Below are 26,436 nucleotides of genomic sequence, written 5' to 3'. Positions count from 1 at the left end.
ATCAACAATGATCTCAACCAAGAATGCACCGCTACGGCTTTTATTTGCCAGGCATTTCAGGAAATAGCTCTCTGAAGCGCAAATTTATAGGCATGCGCAAATTGTATTACAAGAATGTGCTTTTGTTTATTTAAATATACTGCTGTAAAGTTCTAAAACCGGAAGGATCGAGATCTCCAACACTTTCAAGGTGTCCTTTAAAATTTCCCTACGATATCGCCTCCTCATATTATTCGCCATTTTCATGATCTTAACTATTCCGTTCATCTAAAGAGATTCCACTGGTTTGAGTTGACGCGTTGTGAAATAATACAAATGTCAGGAAAACCTTTCCCATCATTTCTTAAGTCAAACTATGGTGTGTCAAGTTTCTTTTAAACATTTCCTTGCAAACTATCATAGAAATGTCATACATAATAATCTACCCAGCAGTGCTCGCGCCAGGGAATTTTGGGTTGTTAATTTATACCATTCATCTGACTTTCCCGACAGTGATCTATGTCAAATCCCCAACTATTGGATTGGTCAGAACAACTGTGTTACTGGGTTAGTAAAATATCAAATGTGAATGTGATTTCAACAATGTAGAAAAATCAAATCTTCAGTCAGAAAAGGCTGTTTGAAAAATATTAAATGTTTGCTGTATGGGTTATTAATTGTAAGCATGTACATTCTGATGAGCCAGCAGATGACGCTTAAATCAATTCGTACTGGTTAGATACTATAAATGTGTGTTTTTAATAGTTTCAAGCTGATTCTTGCTGTCTGCTTGGCTGTGTCTCAAGACACAACCATGTTTCACAGCACACAGGGGTACAACTGAAACAGTCAGCAACTCAGTTTGATTTCTTTAACAGTACATTATGTGTTCTAAAATACTGTTTCACTTAATACATCTGTCCAGTTGTTGCATTTTTTTTTCTTTTCATGCTAATTTATTTCTGTGGTCACACCACAATAAAAAATAAAAAAAAAACTGTAACGTATGGGCGAGAGCAGATAACATCCTAGTTTTCATTATTCCACAGATATGGATCACTTCATTGAGGTTCTTAATTGAATGGGTTTGTCAAACTACACAGAATTCTAGGTCCAAGTTAGATGTTAACTAGATGAGCCTTATAAATCCCGAATCACTGCAGCTGTCAAGTGGCTCTCTACCCCAGCTATGGACCACCACGGTTACGTGCACCTCTCCACTTACAGTACATCTTATCACAAGCCCAGCAATAAACTATCATCACTGTTATCTGTCTTGCGCACTAATTACCCCTTTGAATGAAGAGGGGAACACAACGGCAGCTGTGTACCCCCAACCCTCCCTGAAGCACACATCCACAACAGGCACACACCATATAAAGCTACAGGGGTAGAGTGTTTCCCTGGGAACAATATGCTTTAGCCACTTTTGTGATTGTCGGCCTGTTTCTAACTATTTGTAGCTACTCATTAGCTATCATCCCACTCAAACAATCATTTAGCTTGGACTAGAGCCAAGCCAGTGGCTATGCCAGGGTGGTAGGGATTAGCAATAACACAGCCATGACAGAAGGGCTGTATGGGGTACTCTGCTGTGGTACAGAGGGATGACAGCATCAAAACTGGTACAGTCAAGCTAGATCATCCCTTCTTTCTGCACTCACTCTCTGTGGTTTGGGGATCCAATCCAATAGGGCTGTGGAGTCAATCCAGTTATTTACATAAGTCTTTATGGTTTAAGTTTCATAGTTTTATTGGTTTTAGTCTTTCGTGACTCTTTCTCCCTTATTCTGAAAACATAACACCAACGCTCTTCCCCATGCCACATATTCCATGATTTACAAAGACCAGAACAGATGCGGACCCATGTAAAACAAAGAAACGGACCACTCACTTTCCTTGTGCTTTCCATTAGTTGTGTCTCAAAGATTTTTTATCTGTGTCAGGCCTCAGAGCTATACAACTTCAGCTATTTGAGCTGCCATCACTCCAATTTGCTTTGAAAAACCAGAACTGCAAGAGCTGGTAATTCTCACAAGCTGCCTGTCAACTGGGACCAATAGGGAAGATGAGAGTTTACTCTGCCTGATACAAATGCTTGTGTCACTTGTTATAGTAAAAGTACTTACCCACACAGAATATCAACATTGACTCACAGTCCTTACAGTGATTGATTCGTCATTTAGTTGTACATAGTATACTTACATCAAGCACAAGAAGACACTAATAATGCAAGGCTATTCACCAGCCTCCTGACGATGTTGTCCAGAAAGCAGCAACCCATTGGGATTGTTTTTCCTTGTAAGACTACAAATCTACCCACTAGTACCTCCTGAAAAGCAGTACCCAGAATGGCAAGCTCCCCTTAGCCAAACTTGACAAGAATGCTCCATGCTGCCACAGAAGAGCTATGACTGTGTTTCTATGCCATCTTATTTCCCAGATACTTGGGGGTTACAAATGTCCTTTGAATTAGGGGAGCTCATCAAGGCTGACAGAAGCACAGCAAACAAGAACACTCAGTCTTCCTTCCTCAGTTGAGGATTCTTGAAACAGCAGTGCAGGTTGTCTTGCATTAACAGAGCCCTTTAAAATTCCCATGCCAAATGAAGTCTGATAGGTGCTCTGTGGTAACCATGGTTCTGTGCACCCACCCTCCACACTTAAACTCTACAGGGATGCAAGAGGATAAGAGAATATTTGTTCACTGGGAGATGGAGGTCTTCTGTAGCATCCAAAAAACAAAAGGCCTTCGAAACACAGAGCTTTGACGTGCCATCAGAGAGAAGGGAAAAGAGCGGCCAGGCAAAATAGAAAGGCAGTGTTTAAGAGAAAAGGAGGGAAAGACGAATGTTGGAGGTGCCCTTAAAAGTTAATATTCCGCCCTCTGTGTTATTTCAGCGAACACACATTCTCGAGGAGCCTTGTTGCCCATATTAGGAACAGGAGCACGTTACCTGATCCGTCTCCAAGAAGGACTGGTCTAATCAGCAACGCATGTGAAAAACTGCGCCTTGGCCACAGCTGTGGGGATGCCTGCTCTCCGTCTCCAGCACACCCCTCCCAAAGAACAGCAATCAATAATTTCATTATAAATTTCCCTGTCAGTGAGGAAATGCGTCTCCATTTACATGAGGTCCTCCCCTGAATTTCTGGGCCTGTGTGAGGGGAGGAGGGAGGTTCACATTATATAATTTTGAAAAAATATCATTCTTGTTATTGTTATTCATACCAGTGTTGTCAGGATGAGTGATGGTCCTCTTTCAGAAGGAAAAGGAGATGGGATTTTGGGGGGGGGGGGGGGGGGGGGGATTGAGGGGTTGGTTAACTGGCTCTGAGTAGAGTGCCGATGATCCCAGGAGACACAAGTAGTCTGGCCTCAATGTTACTGAGAGTGCAGGCCAGGGCTGAAGAAATCCTGGAAAAGACTGAGAGCTTATGTTCTCCTGGGAAGACCCGAATGAGAGATTCTGTTGCCTGTTTAAATCTGTGTTCTGGTATTTTCCAAACACATTCTTGAGTCATCCATTGACTATCGATTAAGTTCTTTTAAAAAATCAGAACAAAAAAGAGAAAAGCATAAGAGAGGATCATTTTTAAAAGAAGTTTCAGTTTATTGATCATTCCACGCACGTGGACAGGCGAGGAGGACATTGACAACGATGTAAACACAGCCAGTGACTGAAACACTGAAGGGATGGGAAACAGCAGACTTCAGAGTCTGACGCCTCCGCACAATTAAAACGCTAGTAAAACACCATCTGTACATCGTCTTCAAAACATAACACTCAACGTTTTTACTCATCTACCCAGAACAGTTTCAATATTCAAACGTGAGAGCCAATCACGTGTAACGTATCAAAACATTTAAAACACTCAAAATTGGACAAGCTGACCTTTTTATTTTATTTATTTATTTTTTGGTTGTGAAGCTGCTGCGTAACTGACTGGTTGAAAATGGTTTATATTCCCAGTGAAACGTGCACACTTTCTCAATGTAACAGTGCTGAGAAATAACATGATGTATTGCACCTTCTTAGCATGTGCACGTGTGGTAACAGGTTAAGGTCGGAGGTAGGGACAGAGACCAAGAACTAGAGTCAGGCTTTTTTTTTTCTTTTTGCATGTGATCACCATCAGACCTCAATGGTTACAAGCATTTAAACTGAGGTCTTGCTGTGGTGTTCCATGCCTAGGGTTGTTGATGTAAATAACCCTTTTCAGCTCAGACAAGGAGAGCAGTTTTATCAAGTCCTTTAAGAACAGGCCTGTCAAAGCCATGTTGCTTATATCTCTCCCATCCAACCTACAAGCATCATAGCAGCCTCTTGGCAGAGCAGAAGAACACTGACAACCCCACCGTCAGTCAAAAGGCTACACTTCTCTCCGATTCTCAATGCCCTACACAATGTTTCTTTGAGCTACTGTTTCCAACTCCGCAGCAACTTCGAGACACGTCACGTAACAACCCGTTAAAAACAAAAATCAATAACATACACCAAAAAAAAAATACAGTAAATGACTGTGCAAATGTCACAACATCTTATCCCCCTTCCTCCTCCATTAGCCTCCCCAGAAACAAAGGGAAAACAAGATAGAAAAGCAACTTTCTTGACTATGTGGCGTTGACATACCCGCCTCTTAGAAAGCAAAATCGTGTTCCTACATGAGTTCCTGCACAGCAGGAGATAACGGGGTATCGATTCCAGCTCTGTCAGCTCCCTCTCTGCAAATGGCCCGCTTCCTTCCACATCGACATTGCGTTGCCGGGGCAGCGTCCCCCTCACAACTTCCTGCTCCACTCAGCCGCTCTGTTGTTACACCAGCTAGCGGACCTGGAGGCACAACCACCTCTGCCACCGGATAAGTTCATTATAACACACGTCTGAGTGCTGCAAATGCTTTTTTTGCTTTGATGGAAAAGGGGTAACTGTCTCGCTGCAAACTGTACATGCTGGTACAAAGATGCTGCTCACCACTCCGTTTCCTGTTTTCAAACTGCAAGTCAGACAATTCTGTTATGGTGGACTGTTAGACACATAAAATACCTGAAAATGAAGCCTGCCCCTCTCTGCTTTCTCCAGTAACCTTAATCTGCACTGAATTTATGTACAAAACAATGAGCAAATTTAATAGCCCCAAAGAATCCTTCCCGGCTAGGACACTGCATATCATATACAATTCTATGTCTCCATCTAACATTCATACGTGTATCTCTTCATTACATTTAATTACAGGCATTATGGGCCTTGTTAGGGTACCCTTGAAGTGCTTCCTGGCAACCCTCCAAAGGAGAAAGGGGCAAAACAATTCAACATTCAGACGACCAACAGCAATCAGTACAGAAACGCACACATCCAGGAAAGTTATGACTAAGTTTCAGCCCCTGTCTTCTCTACTGGTGTGAACAAATAAGGGTCAACAGCACAGGCATGCCTCATGTGTCAACACTCTCCTTTCCACTTCCATCCCCAAGAGTTCCTAACACTATTTTCACTTCTCTCCATGTGTCATTTAAAACGAACACGACACCTACTACGTATTTCTCTTGAGTTCTCTTGTTTTTCATCCACCCCATCTCCTCATCACTGTCACTCCATTTTAAATCAAAAGGATGAGATCGCCTCATCTCCTGTACTTGAGCAGCACAGTGTTGAGTCCAAAAAAAGAAATGAGCCCGGTGCAGTGTAAGCACTGAACACAGCAAAAGAAAGAACTCAAAGTGCCAACAACAATGAGGAAGTAAGCCAGCCCCGAGCAGGCAGTGTCAGTCCCCGTCTGAGCACTTTGGGTACACACAGAATATGCTACCAAAATAAAAAAATAACACTGTAAATGTTTTGTTGTCCAAGCTGCTGTTCTTATAGAGCTCCCCGTCTATGCAGAACCACCATCAATATCAGGCTTCCAAGCACAATAATCCAGAATCTTTCAGTGAGCTAAGATTTCCAAAACCCAAGAAGGGGAACACAGTTCCAATAATGTACAAATGCACATAGGGTCAGGGACAGGCTGACATAACTCACTTAACATGATCACCACAGAGGAAACAAACTAATCTCCCTGGACTAAGGAATGCTAATGCTTTATACTTAACCTGTTAAATTTGGAATTATTTTTTTTATCAAGGAAGAGTTACTTAACCACACATTTTGTGAGTGTGCAGCCTACTGAGAGCTCAAGAGAAGAGAATAGCTAGCTTTGGTAGATACATAGCAGGTATCTTGACTTAACTAGCTTACTCATTAACTACCACTTTCAGAAATCTGACAGGGGAACAGTAGTGCTAATATGTTAGCCAACTAGCTAGTTGGGAGTTACTATATATGGTAGTCTGCCAGTTATCTGTATGAGCCATACATTTATTCTCAAAACGTTCCAGGTTCCACACCATTATTGTTATTAATAATGTCCAATATTCTAAATACAGATAGAGCAAAATCTGAAGTTACTGCAAAATACAGAAACACTTCAGTGGATCACCGTTTATAGTGATGACCTACATGTGGTGTTAACATGGCACTGTGTTCCCATTCCAAATTTTAAAAATTTGTTCTTTGTTTTCCTTTTTTTTGTTCTGATCTACTTTAATTCATTCAAGCACTTTCAAACTCTTTTACTTCCCAACATTCTGCACAAATTGCAACACATTAGGAAAATTGATTACCGAGAAACGAAAAATAGTTAAAAGCCAGTGAGACAGAAAAAAAATGGAAAGATGTACCTAAAGATATCTCTGAAAATTAAAGTGCATCAAAGAAAATCAAAGCAACACATTAAACTTATATGTTTCTGACCTTACATAGGTAATGGTACCTTTTCTGCAGTGCAGAACATCAGGTTACATAAAGTGTAAAATCATAGAATGTCACAGTCCAAGGTCATATTAGATCCAAGACATGTGGCAAGTCACGCTGAGAAGTTTAACACAACATTTTATCTACAACTCCCCCAAAGAGACTCCTTTAAAGACCCTGTGCAGTTTTTTCTTTAAAACTTCTACTATTAAGTAAAATAACAATTCTAGTTATCATTCATCCTGTATCTGTTGACAAACAGGCTGGTCAACATCTATATGGAGAGTGCTTCTAAAAGCCCTGCAACACATAAATGAGACAGCCTCTATAGCTGTACCTAGCATCCTCATTACCACATTAACACCCGTCAGAGAAACCCAAACTCTGCTTCTACCTAATGGGTGCCATTGGCTGACATTCATCATCAGTTACATCATATATTATGCCTTTTAGCCTGGGCTAAAGAGACAGAGATCATGGTTTTCAAGTTGCTTACGTGATGTTTCACACACTTAAGTTTTGTGAAACTGAGAGTGTCTTTTTAAAACAAATTTACTACTTTAATTTGAAAGAATAAGTTATGTGATCATTTTGACTGCACAGGAACTTTAACACATATACATACGGTTACTGCCTGGGGCGCAAAAGGAGTGCACTTTTTTTTTTTTCCCTCAGACGGAGTCCCTGCTCATCAGGCACTTGATCATAACCGTACAGACACACACAGAGCCACAGGGACACCCGGCCTCTAGTGACTCTATCACAGAAGGCAAACTGACAGATTAGTAGCAACATGTACAAGTGAAAGGAAGAAATGACAAGGGTAGGGAAGGCTAAGATTAAGCCTTGAAACCAAATCCTTCTCAGTTTACCACAGAGAAAGAAGCCCAATTGACCATGCATACCATGTTTGGGAACAAAAAGCAGTTATTTTACACTTTGCTATGCTATTAGAAACTATCAAACACACTTCTTGCTGCTTTTGTTATTTTTTTTTGAGACATGCATGCATGTTTATAGATACTTCTGCCAATGTTCCGATGTTACTGTAGGAATACAGACAGGCTGTAGCCACACAGACAGGACTACAGCCGAGTGTCAGAACAATATTTCTACTAGAGAAATAAATAAATAAATAAATATTACACAAAGAGATGGCCACAGAGGAAGGAAAAAGTGAGGTAGACAGGTGGAAAAAGTATGACAAAAAACGGAAGTCGTTAAAAAAAAAAAAGACAGAATTTCGGAAAGATTGATCGAGAAAGGATGGAGGACAAGTAACAGAACGTAAATCAAAGTCTCTTGCTTTGCTCTCCCAGGCCAGCTCGCCGGGCGACGGGGGCTCACTCTCGGTGGCGGTGCGAGGCCAGGCCTGACGGGGGCGGAGGGAGGGGCAAGGGAGGCTCGGAGTCGTCCATGGGCAGGACCAGCCGGGTGCCCCGGATCACGGGCTCGTGCTCCCCGAATGCCAGCTCCCGGTCCAGGGCTTCGTCGGAGGTCATGGCGGAGGGGCCGACGCGGGGCCTAGTGTTGGTGCGGACGCCCGAGGCGTCCGTGCTCACCGTCACGTCGCCGTACGTCAGGCTGATGTCGCCGTCGTTCAGGATGAGGTCGGAGTCGTCGTCCTGCAGCTGCCCTTCGTTCTGGCAGGCAGAGAGGGGGACATATTTGGATGACAAATACATTACATTTACATTTTTTCATTTGGCAGACACTTTCATCCAACGTGACTTACAAGTGAGGTAGAGTACAACACAAGCAAAAAAAAAAAACATAAGGAGTCAACAATATTAGAAGCGCTGCATGACCAGGTTTCAATGGTTGGCCAGGCAAGGTACAAGCTAGTGGGCTAACAAGTGCGTTAAACCATTAGATTACATTTATATATATATATAGCTTAGTAGAAAACAGATTTGAGATGTGAGAAATTCCTTTATATTTATGCATTTGGAAGACACTTTTATCGAAACAGACTTACAAGTGAGGCAGAGTACAACACAAGCAAAAGCCACACACAGAGTCACAATATTAGAAGCATGACCAAGTGTTAACAGTTGGCCACACAAGGTACAAGCCAGCTGGTAGAGACGATACGAATGACCACTGCGAGTCGATTAAAGGAGCTGCGTTACCAGCCTCCTGGAGGGAATATATGTTTGCCCTTGGGAGCAGACTCACCTCATAGGCCTGAGGGCTGGTGAGACACCGGGCCAATGGGCCACAACATGCCGGAAGGGTGGCAGTCAGGGGAGGACCGCTGTGTGTCAGAATGGGCTTCAGATAACTGGGGAGGGCTTGAGTGAAGGGCATAACCACAGGAACACGAATCCACTTGCACCATCTTTAGAATTCACAGTGATCTTTATGACAAATTTATCGATTACAGTTATTTATTCAAAGGGGAATGCAGTGTTCCAGATGTATTTTATATTTGTGATGTAGCACTGTTGAAGAATTCGAGCTTGAAGTACGTTTTTGGGACTTCATTTATGTCACAAGAGCGCCCTCTGCTGTACACAGTTGAGGATGACATTTTAATATCTCGTATGTGGCTGGTGTTGAAGAAACACTCAACCCAGTGATATGTTCATGTGCTACTAAAATGACAGGTACTAGAGACACATCACACAGTGTTTACGATGTGACCAGTCATTTACATACAGCATTACTGCCATTTTCTTTTTACATTAAGTAGCTGAATTAATGGCTTTAATAGCATCTGCCTATGTGGCCTACATTTATCTTGTAACATCACACAAGCATAGTCTGTTGGTAAATACAGAAAATGCAAGTGTAATAAGACTTTTCTCTTAAATCTTTATGTTTTCTCTGCTCTTTCCTGAGTTCAAAATAAAGCCTCTGAGTCCCAAAATGTCCCAAAAATGTCACTGGACTTTTATTTTCTGGAGTCTTATTTGAATTAATTAAAATACACATACTGTAATGCCATAATACCTTATAGTACTTTAGAAACACGCCATCTGAAATGGATGTCTTTAAAAGCTGTCCCACTTCAGCTTAATGTAGCAGCAGCATTAGCAAGCAGCTTGAATGAGCCTGACCACAAGGCTGAAGCCTGTTTCCTTGAAGGTTCCATGGGTCTCTGTTCTCTCTGGTCTGGTGGTAGGCAGTGTTTTTATGGTTACGTTACACCCATCAAGGGAGAGCTGCACCAGTCCGGGATGTGTAAAAATTCAAAATTTTACGTTTAAATCTGTAACGAGCAGATTATAAAAGTACAAGTTCTGGGATCAAAAATGGTGTATTCTGTGTGACGCTGTGCTTGAAATGTGTTCACTCCTTGAAAGGATACTTGTGATCAAAGGTGTACCACAGTCTGAAAGGCCAGGCGCTCTCATGTTTGTTGCTCCTTCGCTCTGCTCCATCCAGAACAGTCACCTGTTCACATACACAGTGTAGTGAGGGGCATTTCACAAAGTGCTGGTTATGATACTGCACAAGTGCTGTTAACAAGTGCTATTATCAGACGTACAGTCATTTTGGAGTGAGCAGTTGTTTCATAGATCGTTGGGAAGAGAAAAGAAATGACAGCTATTTGCTTACCGAATTCTCTTGGTCTGAATCCACTCCCACACTGTTGAAAGACAAGAGGCATTTTAATAAAAGTATTTAATTTTATGTGGACATACAGGGAGACAACAGAACCACAAGAAACAAATCATTCACATAAACTACAGAGTGACCACTGGTGCTCAGCTTCAGTCTTGTATTGTAGGTTTTCCCCCACCTCTCTTTAAACAACCCCCCAGAGCTGGGAAAGCTAAACCAGCTCTGTGAGCACAATGGCTGCTTGAACCAGTTGGGTGAGCACCTGGCAGGAAATGGAAGTCTGCAGACACTGCTGTTGTCAGGCGCCACAGCTCAGCGGCCCTGCTGTAAACAGTGACCCCGCTGTTCCTGTACCTGCGAAGAAATGGCTGGCGACGGCAGAAAGGGGGGCGTCGGTGAGCTCCAGCGCCCTCTGCTGTCTCGCAGCACAGCTGCAGCCCAGACTCACCGGATGCGCATGCAGGACAGCATCTGCGTGGTGCCCCCGCCGCACACCCACACGGTGAAGAAGACGATGAGCAGCGTGGTGGAGAACATCATCTGCCGGGCGTACGTGGCCGTGTCCCGGATGGACAGGGCAAAGGTCATGGCCCCTCGGAGCCCTGTGACGGAGAGGAAGAGGAGATGACGTCGTCAATAGGCACCGGGATGCAAGAGGTGCTCCCTTACACAGTGTTTTCGTGACAATAACTTATTGTCTCACACTTGATTAATGAATTATTACTGTATTGTTTACAGCAAGATAAAATGTGAAAATTATAAAGCTTTTCTTATTGTGCATTTCAGACCTACAGGGGCTTAAAACTCAATAATGTAATGGTGCAATGATGTAAGCATTAGACACAATGTCAGTGCTGTCTCCTACTCTCTACAGCCATACATGGGGAAAGGCAAACGAGGGTCAACTTAACTCTGGAGCCATAAAGTACCCAGTCCTCCCCTCCCACCCCGTCATACCTGCAAACATCATCACATGCTGGAAGTTGGAGCCGATCTTGTGCCTGCGGCCCAGGTTGAGCAGGAGGGACAGGGGGTAGATATTAGCTGCTCTTCCCAGGAACACGGCCAGCTGAGAGCAGCAGTTAAAGTCAAGGAGAGACCCAAGAGAAGTGGACAAGCTCAGCCCCATAATTACAGCCACGCGAAAACTGGAAACATTCACAGTTGCCTGTGGGATCTGGCTAATTTGGTCTCTTGGCCTTACTTACAAGTCAACTTACTGAGAGACTTAGTAAGACATTATGAGTGGAATACAGCTATTAACAAAGAAATTATATTATTCTTCAATCTCTGTGTTAAAATCAGTTGCCAGATTAACATGTGACATGCCATACAGACAAAGACTAACAGGCCAAGAGACAGGCAGACAGACAGACAGACAGATGCTCTGCAGGATACAAAGGCTCCGATGATGAACATGGGGTTGAAGACGTGGTACTGGAAAGAGAACAGCGTCAGGCCCATGTAGGAGAAGATGAAGTTCTCCGCCAGGAAATTCAGCAGCTCGAATAACTAAAGAAAGATAACAAAGAGAAGGAGCAAGAACAAAACTTAGCACTTGGTGTGACAAGGCAAAAGCATGGAAATGCGAACAGGCACGGCTGCACCGCTCTGCCGAACGCACACGATCGTACTTCTAAAAGGCACACTGAAAGCAGCAGGCCTCTGCATGCTTTTCGGGCTTGTGCGCCAGTGCTCCAGCGCGTCCCCCGAGGGTTAGTGTTACCTGTTTCGTCCTGTCCTGGGACTCTGGAGACAGGTTGTTGTAGGTGTAGTGAGCCTGGGTGATCCCACAGAACAGCACAGCGACCACCCCTGCAGGCACAAGCAAGCATAATCAGGCCAAGCATGTTGGTAAGTGTGGCTGTCACAGCTGAAGGCTGCAGGCTGGAGGGTAATATATTTGAATATAGTGTGATGTAATATAAAGGGGAAGTACAGGAAGAGTGTTTTGGGTAGAAAGTGGGTGGGGGGGTGACATGACTGCCAAACCTACAAGAATTAAGGCAATGGCTTAACTGATGACAGCCTCTGTGATTTGCAAATGAGTATTACGTAACTGAGACCATCAAAAAGCTAAACACTGGTTATATTCATGTCACATGTACATTTAGTTGTTCATTTGGCAGACGCTCTTAGGCATAGCGACTTACAAGAAGTGCATTCAATAAGGTAAAGCAAGTGGCCGCACAGATACTGAACCATCAGTGCCTTGCTTGTAGAGCCATGGTGGGAAATGTTACCACAGTGGGAGTAAGTGCTATCAAAGGGCATGCAGCCTTAAAGTATTATTACCATGTTACATGAGTAAGTTCCACAAGCTTCAATTCACATTCACTACAAGGCCATCTGCATCTTTAATCGGACACAAATGTATTTAAGGGAACAGTGTAAATACGTCAACTTTTGTCAGCACTGAGACTGGTCCAGAGAAGTGTCCTCACACAGTGCTGCTGGGCGGGGCCCGGGTGCAGACCCCTGCAGTTACCTGTGAATCCACAAGCCTCAGCCAGCAGGAAGGTGCTCCAGGACATGAGGAAGAAGAGCGCCGTCTCCAGCAGGGGGAAGTCCCGCAGCTTGGTGAACTTGGTGACGTGGGGAGCGACAGGCGGAGTCAAGGAGAGCAGTCGAGGGAACCACAGGCAATCAAGCCAACCAGCACAGAGTATGTGAATCACGGGTCCCACCGCAATGATTATAAAGGTGGGGGGATGACTGACTGTACCCTACATCACTGATTCTCAATCCTGCTCCTGGGGCCCCCCGCTCTGCACGTTTTCCATCTTTCCCTGCTCTACCTACCTGACTGAACTCATCAATGGCACTTTTGATTGGCTGAGCATACCTGATTTAATCAAGAGCATGTTTGGAGCAAGGATAGATAGAAAATATGCAGGACAGGGGGGCTCCAGGAGTAGGATTGAGAAACACTGCGGCCTACATCAATCCATGCATTAAACCTGACTACAGAAGAAGACACACGCTTGGTATGTTACTATAAATCCTAATGGGCACCCAGGACATTGTCTCTGAAAGAACGATCAGTGATTTATGTTAAAATAACCATTTACCATATAATACTGAAACCTACAATTAATTTAAACTTGAATGTAAGAATTTGAAAATGAACCCAATGGCAAGTGTTTAGTTGGCTGTGCTAAGCAAACAGTGAGTCAATGGCACTTAAAAGGCATGGTACATCTGACCAAACACTGTCCTGGGTCAGTGCCTTTTAATGCAAGCGTTTTCACCATCAGCAATGAAACAGTAACTATGCCACTAATGTATGGCTTTTCCTTCTGTTTATGCATGTGCTCCTGTGAGCTCAGTAAAGGATATCAAGGCAGTCATGATGCCGGTCGCTACCCCCAGGGCGAAAGAGCCGCTGAACACGCCCAGGAACACGCCGAAAGATTTCAGCATGGCCGTCGCCTCAAAGGTGTGACTGTTGTCCCCTTCTGGCTGATACGCCACAATGGACCTGAAACCAGCACGTTCAGGTACACGCACGCATGCAACACACACACACACCACACACACGCCGCACACACAAGTAGTCGTAGTGAGTTTCGAATCGGAGCGCTCTGAACGCTTTGAATTCAGCAAGAAAAATGAAAAAGAAAGAGGCACCTGTGCCTTCATTTCAACAGCGATGTCTAACTAGCTGAAAACAGTGCTGGATGTGAATGCTCTACCACATGACGTATACACACAGGGCAAAGAAAATATCACGCTGTGCTCTGCCTCAGCTTAAGTTAATTACTTTGATCTGTGTCTGAGCACTGTGTCAGACAGACGCTTTTTAATTTAGTGAGGCGACCGGGTCTCCTCGAGTATATAGAATAAAACACTACTGCAGTGCATTAGTACAGCACACAGGTCCATACAGTATTGGACAAGCTACCGAGGAAACAGAGTTCAGATCTGTGAATGAGTTACAGTGATCTGCTGCTTAAAAAAAAAAGATTCACATTCGATTTACAATTCCTCCTAGATGCAACCAGAATGTCTTTTGGTCTGTTTAATTTGGAAGGAAAATTCAATGACATAATAGAATGAGCATATTAGATTACTGTAACTTGTCACATGTACCTTCTCCAAACAATCTAGATTGGGAACCAGCAATCAGATTACCAAAACCAAGACTACTGTTCAATTGAAACAGGAGAGCCAAAAAGAAAATAAACATGCTTAAGCTAAATCAGAGACTGATGACACAGTGGGAAAAAAGTTACTATAATGGGCAGGCTGAAAGAACAGTGCACAGCTTGGCAGACCACACCAAGCAATAGATAGGAGTTTTACCACTATGGGAACCCAGGCTTGTTCTGAGAGAGGGGACATTGTTTGGTTGCATGAGCCTTTAAAAGCGAGCCTTATATATAAGCGCCATCTGCTTTGTGAGTCTGCTTCACACGCCTGAATAAACTAGGGGTTGGGCTTTGCGCATACTGGTTTTTGCACCAACCACTGTTTTTCATACACTTAATTAGCCAAATCATAACTCACATTAGTTTGTTCTTACATTTCAGTAAATGATACATCAGTTGTTAATAGTATATTTGCACCCTAAGGTATAGGAATATCTTACTCCAAAGTATTTTGAGAAAGACTTTTGTATGTCGCTTTGGACAAAAGCGTCTGCTAAATAAATGAATGTAAATGAAAATGTAAAGGCACTGGTGTTTATCTATACAGCAATTTAACTAACTGGAACAATTAATTCAGGGCAATTGCCTGTAACAAAAAATAACACAAAGGGCTAAAATGAGTTTGACGTTCCTGGATCCCAGAATTCATTATGCCCAATGCACGCCCAACTAGCCACATTTAATGGGTGCCTAGGGCTAGAAAAGAAATAATTGTAGTTTACCTGTAACTAACTGGATACAAAATGAGGTAAGTTTTACAATTCATGCCTGTTTTAAAATAAAAAGCCCAGGAAAAGTGCTAAGTCAGACATATTAAGCATGCACACTATTTCCCGGTTTGACTTAGCGATGTTTGGTCTACCTCCGCTGGGTTTAACACAGAAGCACCCCATGTGCCTTTTAAGGTTGCTCAGTGCAGCATTATTCATTACTGACTTCCAAATGTATTTATCCTCTGGGATTTGCAGAGCTTTCCTCATTCATTCGCAGAAAACAGTGGGCTTCCACACAGTGTAGACCAATTGGTCCTACATTTCACTACACCAAAGAACACCAGCTGACAAATTTGCTTAATCTAAGAGCTAAGATGTGAGTTGCAGAGGGCATTTCTGCCCAGATATGCGACTCAGAGAGGCAGAAGAAGCTTCTGTCACTGTTCAAGAGTGTATATCTCAACTCTACAAACTTCCCCCGAGAAGCTCTGGCTGGATGACTCTGATCTGATAAAATAACAAAGTGCAAAAGGTCGGACTTGTGTAGCAGCTGCACCATACCGTAGACTGTTGCCAGGGGCAAGCTGAGCGCCAATTACCAAATCAAAGTATCCACTCAGAGTTAAAACTCTCAACAACTAAAGAGATATCAGTAATTAACAACTAAGCCTCAATAAATCTTGAAGCTGAGAAATGAACAAATTCACATAGCCGTGGCTCATTATACTCTTGGCCTTTGTTCTTATCAGGGATGACTAACAGAGTAACATATAATTAGGGAGGAGAGAAGGCATCTCACTGGCAGGGGGAAGGAGAGAAGCTGACAGAGTGTTGCAGAGTAGTCTTTTAGCTACTGCAGCTGAAGACTGTCTGCATGTGGGAAACTAATCAAACCACACCTAGAGCTCAAGCAGCAAATTACCAGCACTTCTCTTCTCACTGACAAGGATAATGACTGAGAAACTGACCACCTGATGGTAACGCAGTTCTGCGCACAGAGTATCTGCAAAATTGTCCTTTCAATGTGTATGAGAACGTAGAGAACCTACTCACCCACTTGAAAGCACATAGGTCCCAAAAGAAAAACAGTTTTTCCAATCCTTATTCACTCATTAAAGGTCAGCCAATACAACGTCTCGAAAGAGCAAATGACAGCTAATCTAACGCGGTACCTATTTGCTGGTAATTTGCTGTGCATGCCTCAACAATGCAAAGGTGGTCACACAGTCCACTCTGAGGGAGAAGCACTACGAGTGCGGCGCACCCGTTCGGGGGCGTCCCCCGCGCCTCCCACTCCCGCACCGCACTGGGGCCGTGCCGCGCCTGCCTGCTGTGCTTCCCATAATAAATAAGGATTCTGAAAACAAGGCACCCATCAAACGGGTGAGTACAGCGTTAGTGTCAAACTTCCATCTCATACATCCAATAACATCCACGGCTATTAGATTAGCGGACGGTCACAAGCCACCACAAATTCAAGGAAGAGGCTCCAAATTACAGTCTGTCACCAAGATTCATACGTGCGTGTGTGTGTGTGTGTGTGTGTTTGTGTGTGTGTGTGTGTGTGTCTGTCTGTCTGCATGTGCATGTGAGTATGTGTCCCACTTGGCTGCAACTTCAAAACAATCTGCTTTTGACCAAGACGTGGAGGATGTTGATAGGATTACTCATATCCTTCACTCTTAACTCATCACAAATTAGCCAGCAGCCTGTGAAAAACAGATCTTAATGGGGAGATGTGAAAATGAGTTCACAGAAAGACATACAGAGAGACAGAGATGAAGGAAAACTGTGGTAATGAGAGCCTAAAAGAACAGCACAATAAGAGGTTCAGACACATAGATAGAAACAGGAAAAACAGTAGAGGAAGGAGGGAGCAAGAGACAGAGAGAGAGAGTGACTCACGAGGACAAGACGATAGCCACGGCATCATTGAGCACGCTCTCCCCAAACAGCAGAGCGTAAAGATCGACGTCCACCCGCAGCTCGTTAAATATGGCCAACACCGTTACTGCGAGAGACAGAGAAAGAGAGAGATAGAGTGAGAGAGAAAGGGGACAGTGAGTCATTAGTTATACATTCATAATGTTAAACATTCATATACGTTTCATATCCAATTATCACAATTTCATTCATGACTTAAAACTTACAATCACCAAAATTTCTCTATGGAGCACTCCCAAAACTTAAAGTTTGACTTTTCATGGCAGTGACCACTTTTAATTTGACCTTTGACTGTGTCTTATTATGTCTCATTGGGACTGACAGAGCTGGCCCTGCCCCAGCAGTTCAGCCCAGGTCCAGGTGGGGGAGGGATCACTGATACCTGGATCTGTGGCTGAGACAATCGCTCCAAAGAACAGGCAGTCAGTAAAGAAGAAGTCTCCGCCCAGCTGGCCCACCTGCTTCATCAGCATCACACAGCCATACATCACCAGCCTGCAGGGGAGGAGGGCGTGAAACAGTAAGGATACCATGACCAAGAGACACTGGAAATGTCTCCAAACCATATAACATTTCAGAGCAACCCCAAATACTGGATTTACAGAGTTGCCCTTTGGCTGATGGGAATGATGTAGAACTATTGCCAAATTCACTCAGTAAAATAGACCAAACATTTAAGAAATGAATTGTAGCAGGCGTTGATGTTTTGACATTTATGCAAGGGACATATTCACTTGCATTTTATTATTTACCTCCTTGTGAGCCACAACAATTTTGGAAGATTTCAGCTCACCGGTAAGACAGGAGAAGGAGAACCAGGAAACTGCAATTCTTTCACACAGCTAAGAGGCTGCCATCAGAAACTTCCCTAATATTTACAAATGAGCCATCTTAAAAGGCACCTGGGTAACCAGGTAACAGAGGCTCACCCAATGACGAAACACGATATGACCGTCCCCACAAAGGCATAGGCAAGGATGGAGCCCAGGTTCCTGAAGAAGTGTCTCTGGTATGACATGACAAAAACACACCTATCAGCTGAAATAATAAAGACTTTTAAAAGCTTCGTATTTTACAGCTGTAAAAAATGTGACAATGTACATCGGAAAACCCTGGAAAATGATTTAAAAAACAAAAGACACAGATACAGATCGAGAGAGAGAGTGTGAAACTCTTTCATTTTTTCCATTTAAACTCTCATCAAAGTCCAAAATCTTTGGATGACCTTACAATATAACATGTTTTATTGTAACATGTAACATTACAAAAATGCACAGTAAACTATCTGAGGCATATAACTATGGTGTCTCAAAAGTCATACAGGTCTGAACTGTTCTCTTCATTTGCATCCATGCCAAAGATATTCACAATTTTATATACTGTTCTAAGTTTAGATGTGTTTTTGCCCACTTCTGAATCACCACCTAATGACACATTCTCCTTCCTCAACTGTGTCGTATCATAGGCAGATCCATGCTTTCTGTCAGTTTCCCTCTCTATGTTTAGGTCTTCCTTACCCTCTTCAGGCTGTAGCCCGCGTGAAAGATGATAGGCGGCAGCAAAATATTAAAGAACACTTCAGGGTCAAAGGTCACCTGAAAAAAAAAGCAATGAAATTAAGATTAAGGGTTGTTCCACATTTCAAATACAGACCCAAATTTTTGCATCATGTGCACAATGCACTGTCCAGGTAACAGCACAGTAAACCAACACACAGTGTGCTGTGTTGTTTATTATGGCAACTTCACATTGTTTCACATAACATAACCATTTTGTGGTTACTGTGATCAGCCTCTCTTTTCTAGGAACTGCAGTAAAGAGTAAATTTGCTTTTATGTGGGTCCATGTTTTTGTGTCTATTACAGTGTGAAGTAAGGAAGTAGAAAAGAGCAGCTGCATCAAAATCTTTGAAAATCACATCAGGTGCAAATGTTGATCTATATAACATAAGAATGTAGAAGAAAGAACAAAACAGAACAATGTGGCTTTAATAAACAGATTTCTGTCAGTACTGTTTTTACCAAACACTACAGCCTTTCCCCATACCACAGTTATGACAATACATCAAAATGATTTCCAGCAAAACCATACAAACATCAACTAAATAAAGATGTTTCACTTGTTTAAAGAAAAATACCGACATTTAAATGAATCTGAACCCACATTTATTTCAGCACTTATTACACATTTCAGCTGCAGTTGCACATAAAGAAAGATCTACAGGAAAAACAGATGATCCCTTTGACACTGTGTGGTTGGAAATCATGGAATTCACAGCAGAAAACCATGTGTGCCACAGAGAGGCAATCTGGACCTGTCTGTGTTTGTGTGTCATTCCTCTACAGTTGGCATCAGCAGACTCAATCTGATCCATCTGGGGATTTCTAATTTTCAGTGAACTGAGATACACAGACAACTCCAACACTGAAAACCATCTGTTGAGTCTTATTCATTGCTTGTCAAGTTTTTCTACTGGTAACACACTACGGTTACTGTTAACATGTAAGGATCACACAACAGTAGGCTAATGCACCATTTTCTTAATTCATTCTGCTCATGCCCTGTCTCATTATCATATCAATCTTGAAAGTACACTATTGTTCAATTTTAAGTGCAAATTCGCCATGAAACTGAATCGCTGTGTAACTTCCTCGTGTAATTTCATCACGGACATCATGGAACCCCACTCAAGTCAGCTGACTGAGCGCTGGCACAGAGGGATGACCCTCGGAAGATAGGGCACTAATTACTAATGTGATGCACCGAGTCAGACTGTGTGTGCATGCGCATTACTGCAGAGGATAAACCCTCCATCCAGACCAGGAACAAGTGTGAGCAGCTCTTGTAGATATCAACTACTGTGGATATCAAGATTGAAGAAACCAACACGAACAACAACATGATACGCATACGCATAAGAACTAAGGACCTTGTTTCAAACCAAGCAACATCCTAGGCTTCTGACAGAATTTGAGGCTCAGAGAGGCGGGTTACCTTGCGGAGCATCTCGTTGTCCTGCACCTCATTGACCTCATTGGCGCTGATCTCACCCTTCAGAGTATATTCGTAGAACTTGCCACTGACATTGACTAGAAGGGTGGCCGGGCTGGCATTGACTTGGCAGCTCAGCGTGACGTTATTGATGTCCCTGGGCACATGGATGCCGTAGCGCAGGACCACACCCACCAAGAGGCCTTGGGACAGACAGACAGACAGACAGACAGCACCACAGACACTGTTACTGCCTGTTAAATGATTCCAAGAATAAATATAGGGCTTTTAATATTTAAACAGAAGATGCAAAGTGATCCGTTTCATTTTAGGTTAAAGGATTAAACAGCTCAAACAGCACTGTGCTTTTGACTGCTCTGTCCCCTTCTCCAACTGCAGGTAAAGACTGAGGCTATGTTTTACATTGTTCTCATACTCATCAAATTCATTTAGTGGCCACTCATGCACTGTGGATAGGGGGAACGTGACAAAGATTGATATTTGCATGCAACTGATCAGCCTTGCTCTTCTGTTTTGCTCTGCATCTCAAACCAATGCACATCATGGTGTAGGAGTATGTGCTTTCAACCACAGTTGCCCCTAGCTGATGATGTTTATCCCTCAGACTTCCATGCCAACATCACCTTAGCCACTCTTCCTTGTGAAACATCAACAAGTTGGGCAGCCTTTGTCACTGAAGTTCCTGCCAAACGTGTGCCCCAAATCAGCCCTCTTTCAGAGTCACTGAGATCTTCTGTTGTAGCCATGGTAGCCAAAGTAATGTGCAGCTGGACCCGCCCAGCATTTTTGTACATGACCGTAAAGATAACGGGATGTTAACTGCTGAATTAACCTGTGTGGATGCACCTGCTTGCACTACGCTTTGTATTCTCATTTACTAGTGTTGCCTTTATTTTGGCAGTTAATTGTAGCTTTACTGTTACAAGGCAAGTGAGGTAGCTTGCCGACGATTCATAAAAAAGGCCGTGAAACTATGGTTGTTCACTGGAATTTTAACCAATCAGTCTTTAGAATGCTACTTGGTGGGTACAAGAGACAGTATCACAACGCATGAGGTGGGCTGAAGCTAGCCAGTTGGCTAAACACTTTCCCCAAGTAGCACGCTAGCCGTGCCCACGGGTCACTTGTATTTAGACCTCATTTGCAAAACAATATCGTGCCAACGCGCTGTGTACCTGACAGCTAAATGGCTAACCATTTGGCTGGCTTGTTGGACCTGCTTTGGGGCATTATCTGATATTCTGAGAAGGCCTGAGAATTTCTCCGTAGTTAATAGCCATCACTTCTCAAACAGTCTCTGTAATGGGTACCTTGCCACGAAGCTAGCTAGCAAAGTAAGCGATTAGCAAATAGCTAGCTCGAAAGCAAAGCTGGCAAGCTACCTTGCTGATCATCCACCCCCTCCCCCAAATAAATAAAGAAATTAATTAATAAATACATAAACGAAAAGTGGTGTCCTCACCGTAAATCATGGCCAATCCCGTTTCGTGTAAAAACCTGAACCGGCGGTGTTTAAACAGCCATATAGTCAGAATGGTAAGTGTGAGGAGCATTATGAATATTAGCAGGTTGGCACTGTCCTGACGGTGGCTTTCCTCAGCCTTCTTCTCGGTAACAATGTTGTCCATGCCGCTATCCTCAGCTCGACTAGTAGCGCACAGGCAAACCAACAGGCTGATAAGGAAGGATAGCGGCAGGGTCTTCGGAGCCATGGGAGCGGCGACTTTCCTTGTTTTGTGCCCCATGTCCAGATCGCAACGACTGCCCATGTCTCCCAAAATAGAGCGATCTCCCTCTCTCTTCTCGTCCAGGGGGTAGTCTGAGCTGTTCCTGTTTCGCAGCCAGACTCCGCCCATGGTCCTGGCTTCGTCACGTGAAAAGATGAACGCTCGGGGTGAGGATAGGCCATGCTTGGCACAGGTTGTGAACCACGGTCTCTTCGGCATTGGAAATTAGAAATTAGAAATAAGAAATATGCCTTATCTCGCTGTGTCGCTTGCTATTTTTGTACAAAAAGCATACGTGTAATAACAATTTATGAAATATTTACTTGCAATATTAACAAGGTATAGCTATATCAAACATTCAACAATGTTTCTTTGTTGTACGGTGGGAGAGAGGAACGCTGTGACTGTAACAACTCGCCAGTAATATTGGATCCATCCCAATAGTCAAGATTTTTTTTTTCAGTTAGTCTGATGCACAAATCCTGATTCGATTTTAGATGCGATTTTAGATTGATGTGTCTATCCTGATGCTGGTGCCTGAAATAGCATGAATTTTTCGAATGAATTTTCGTTCGGTGTTTCCACTCATACCAGTACGTATATGCCTCCATATACCATAGTATAGCCATATATTACTGACGACTATCTACCGTTTTGAGATGTTATTATTATTATTATTATTATTATTATTATTGCAGCCAATAGGCAATATTCTGAACATTACGTGCAACATTTAACATCCACTGAACAGTAAAGGACACTATCGGAATATCCCCGGTAAACCAATCTACTTGTTCTTCTTCAGATAAGGGATATCTTCATTGCCTAGTTCCTAATTTTTTACACCAATTTGTTATGTATAAAAACTCAGGCCTTAAATTCTGAACATAATGAACTCATATTGGGTTTGGAAATTAATATACTTTAATGGCTTTATGAACGTAAAATCTCTCCAGTAAACAACAATTTTAAGGCTTCTCAATACTGAAAGCATCAGTATAGATCTGAAACCTAGAGAAACGTTAGGTCACACGCATCATCAAAATGCGTCACTCTTGACCACATTGGCGCTGACGACTTTTCGCAGCGACAGCCCGACCGTCTGAAACAGAAGATGGCCTCGTCTATCTGGAAGGGGTTGGTTGGTGTTGGTCTCTTCGCTTTAGCCCATGCAGCTTTCTCAGCGGCGCAGCGTGAGTAAAACTGAACATGATTTAGCGTTAGTATAAACACAAGCCAACGAGAGCGGAGTCCTGCATGAATGGCCGGTTAGCTGGCGAGCAGGTTACATCAATAGGTGAAGCTAACTAGCTCCGGACATCCATCCATTCAGTCGTGTGGTGTGTGGGCCTGCATAGCTAGTTAGCCAGACAGACAAGCCCACAGCAACGGCAAATTCTTCTTGTATAACGTTAGTTTAGCGAGTTTGTTAGCTAGCTGGTTGTGCGAGTTAACAAAACATGGTTAGGCTAGTTAACTGTTTTGCGTATGTATGGAAGGAGGGTCCATGAATAGATAGCTGGTCTGTAAAACGTTAGGTTACTTAATGTACCTGCCTTACTTTCAAGGAACGTTGGTGTCTTATTATTGTCTCATTGTTAACTCTGCAATTTCAATGTAAGCTTCACTAACAGTACTCACCCTGCTGGCTGTCTACCTGAATGAAATAAACTCGGGGACTGAAATAAAACCTTTGGTCCACCAGCAAAAAAAAAAATCCACCAGCAACTATGATTTTTCACCAGGCAATATAATTTATCGCAAGTGAAGCTACTGCTACATTTTAATTGGAACCGGTAAGGCTCGTTTTTGTATGGTAGCAACATCGTATATTGTCAGCTAAAACAGCTAGCAAGAAAAATAACATCACAGCTAAAGCTGACATTTGAACCGCAGTAATATTTGCTACTAATGTTAGCTGGCTAGCTAGTTAGTCAGAACGTAGTAGTCTTAGTACATAAAAACGATGGAAGGTACGGTCAAACTTACTTGCACAGCCGCTCAAAATCAAAGGGGTTTTTCCAAATGCCATGTACTGTTTGGAACATGGTCTTCATTTGCTTGCCATCTGTTCACTCAATTTTATTAGTGTCTTCACATTTCCAAATCAACACTAGAGCCAGATATCAAAATATATGATGTAACAGACATAAAGGGTAACTACTAGCTAGCTTGGTGTCCAAACAAGCCAGTTCCTCCTGCAGTTGATGAATTTGCATTAGGCTGTCATTTGTAGCGTGTGATTAGACAACCAGAGATTGAACTGAGATGCCCAACATGAGATTTCAGCGTTGGATTTGTTCAGCATTTGTGAGATAATATTGATCGAGTAGAATGTAGTATGTATTGTGCTGTTACTGTCCCTTAAGATAGGTTATTAATTTGTTATAACAATATAGTGCCACGTAAGAAATGTAAGTTAATACGACATTGGTTGCACAAATGGAATTAATCTATACCTGTATTTCCTATGCCTGTATGTATTAATTTAAATGTTTTTAATAGCTATATATTCTATTTCAGTTCAGAAAATGGAATTTGCAGGCACAAGGAAAAAAAGACATCAAAGATGCATAGTAGAGTAACATACTTTCCAGCTATTAAATATGCTGTCTGTCTATATTATTTTTCATTTTTGTCTTCACTTTTTTCCTCATCTAAATGCAACATGTCTTGCAGCACAGCAGTTTCCTGCTTAAGCAATTTAGGGAAGTGGTGTATTTGTTTGTAATCTAATTCTCATTTTGTAAGTGTGGTGTGTGTTTGATATTTGGTGGTCACTGGTCAACCTGTGATTTTAAATAGCACCATAGGAGCTGTTCTTAGCCACAAAAACTAGAGTGTTTGTGAAGCCATTGATAAATTTGATCTTTGAACATGCAGAACCAGCCTTCCCAAACTAACTTAATTTGATGCATTTTTTTTGTAGATCGATCTTACATGCGACTCACAGAGAAGGAGAATGAAACACTACCCATAGATGTGAGTGCCCTCGGGTTTCTGCTGTGAAATATTACTATGTTCAGTGTATACTAATGTACAGTATCTCCAGTATCCCCTCGTTTTACACTTTGTTTTGAAATGTCTCCCTATTGCCCCTTATACTGTATCATATCCTCGGTATTAAACATCCTGAAGAGATCACAGTTGTATCACAGTTGTATTACCAGTTCTCTTCGGGTAATCCTGTATAACATTATAATATGTTTTCTGGCCTTCCTGTTGCAGATTGTGCTACAGACCCTGTTAGCCTTCGTAGTGACCTGTTACGGCATAGTTCACATCGCTGGGGAGTTCAAAGACATGGATGCCTCTTCAGAGCTCAAAAACAAGTAAGTTTTCGCTCAGCATTGAAATCTAAAACTAAAATGGCTCAGTATCAATTTGCCTGCACATTCCTGTAAAACCGATTATGTTTATGTGCATGTTAACTTCCTGATAAACTTCTCACTGAAATGCTATATTGGTTTCTCTAATAACCTCAGCCATAAAGTTGCATTCTACTCACTTGAGTTCACAAATCAGTTTGGGTTGTTTGAACAAGCAAGTGTAATACCAACCCAACACTTAAATGAAATTTGTTTTGGGTGTGGATGGATAGCCTTTAACCTGGTACAATGCACAGCCTAACCCCCCCCCCCCCCCCCCACTCTCTCCTGTCTCTCTCGCTCCCGCTTTCTGCTTTTGACTGGATCACCAGGACGTTAGACACTTTGGGAAACCACCCCTCCTTTTACCTGTTCAATCACCGGGGCAGGGTCCTCTTCCGCTCCCCTGACGAGGAGCCCTCGTCTGCCCCCAGCGCCCAGGCCCTGCCCTCCAACCCGCTGCGGTTACGCAAGCTGGAGCCATCGCAACACTGAGACTGGCCTCCCTGGGACTCCTCCCTGTCCTTTTTGTTTTCCATTATAGACAGATATAACCTCACTGTTTCAGAAGGGAATACGAAAAAATGACCGTTACAAAATCTTAACCCTTGTAATAGGACCCACGTTTGACACCTCACCCCATTTCTTCCTTTCTCCCTTTTCTTCAGGTGTATGGTAGTACTTTTGCATTACATTCTGACACTTAACTCTTTGAACTGTGCCAACGTCTTTGTTATTTAGGAGTGATTAGGTGTGATTTCTCTGGAATAATAATAAGATCTCAGTTCTCCCTCTGTCTTCTGTTAAAGCTGTTACTGTAGACAGGTATCACACCCAACAGATTCTCTTTTGTCTCTTCCTGAACTTGAGCCACCAAATGTTTCATATGTATTTCCTTACAGTTGTACTTCTCCTTTGCACTACAGAAATGTGATTTAAGTTGCAGTTCATGGATCACGTACCCACCGTTATTTCATGGAGATGGAATTTATATACTGATTAGGAGTTTGAGATCTTGTTCAGCTGATTTAACAAACCGTTAATTGAAACTGCATAATAAAGAAAGTCAGGTCACAGGCAGTGGAAAGTAGGTTAGAGCAATGTGACGTTACTGATTATGCCAGTAACGCTGAGCTGTGGGAATCTGTGGCACGCACAGTAGGGATACACTTTTT

At 42.8% G+C, this 26,436-nt stretch overlaps 2 protein-coding genes across 2 annotated transcripts; one reads left to right on the top strand and one right to left on the bottom strand.

The window, feature by feature from the left end:
- Positions 1-6,897: 6,897 nt before the first annotated feature.
- LOC118774614 (sodium/hydrogen exchanger 6-like) lies at positions 6,898-21,993 on the bottom strand. The gene is made up of 16 exons (XM_036524001.1): positions 21,629-21,993; positions 20,149-20,348; positions 18,672-18,749; positions 18,084-18,160; positions 17,537-17,649; positions 17,116-17,221; positions 13,686-13,827; positions 12,835-12,940; positions 12,073-12,161; positions 11,745-11,858; positions 11,304-11,415; positions 10,795-10,948; positions 10,341-10,371; positions 10,090-10,175; positions 8,955-9,060; positions 6,898-8,419 (listed from the first exon to the last, which is right to left on the bottom strand). The coding sequence occupies exons 1-16, from the start codon at positions 21,933-21,935 to the stop codon at positions 8,120-8,122; spliced, it is 2,121 nt and encodes a 706-aa protein (XP_036379894.1). The 5' UTR covers positions 21,936-21,993; the 3' UTR covers positions 6,898-8,119.
- A 983-nt stretch (positions 21,994-22,976) lies between these two features.
- On the top strand, positions 22,977-26,420 carry mmgt1 (membrane magnesium transporter 1). The gene is made up of 4 exons (XM_036525446.1): positions 22,977-23,086; positions 24,823-24,875; positions 25,122-25,225; positions 25,594-26,420. The coding sequence occupies exons 1-4, from the start codon at positions 23,008-23,010 to the stop codon at positions 25,754-25,756; spliced, it is 399 nt and encodes a 132-aa protein (XP_036381339.1). The 5' UTR covers positions 22,977-23,007; the 3' UTR covers positions 25,757-26,420.
- Positions 26,421-26,436: the final 16 nt, after the last annotated feature.

The sequence above is a fragment of the Megalops cyprinoides genome, chromosome 3 (assembly GCF_013368585.1).
Source record: "Megalops cyprinoides isolate fMegCyp1 chromosome 3, fMegCyp1.pri, whole genome shotgun sequence".
In the NCBI taxonomy this organism is placed as follows: domain Eukaryota; kingdom Metazoa; phylum Chordata; class Actinopteri; order Elopiformes; family Megalopidae; genus Megalops; species Megalops cyprinoides.
This window is presented reverse-complemented; position numbering and strand designations above follow the sequence as displayed.

Bases quoted from the DNA above. Each gene is read 5' to 3' on its own strand.
- LOC118774614 (XM_036524001.1), bottom strand. From the start codon at position 21,935: ATGGGCAGTCGTTGCGATCTGGACATGGGGCACAAAACAAGGAAAGTC. The intron at 12,941-13,685 runs ATATCCTTTACT...GTCGCTCCCCAC, and splicing joins CCGGCATCATGACTGCCTTG to GTCACCAAGTTCACCAAGCT. The intron at 8,420-8,954 runs GTGAGTCTGCTC...TCTGCCTGCCAG, and splicing joins CCAGCCCTCAGGCCTATGAG to AACGAAGGGCAGCTGCAGGA.
- mmgt1 (XM_036525446.1), top strand. From the start codon at position 23,008: ATGGCCTCGTCTATCTGGAAGGGGTTGGTTGGTGTTGGTCTCTTCGCT. The intron at 23,087-24,822 runs GTGAGTAAAACT...TTTTTTTTGTAG, and splicing joins AGCTTTCTCAGCGGCGCAGC to ATCGATCTTACATGCGACTC. The intron at 25,226-25,593 runs GTAAGTTTTCGC...CTGGATCACCAG, and splicing joins TCTTCAGAGCTCAAAAACAA to GACGTTAGACACTTTGGGAA.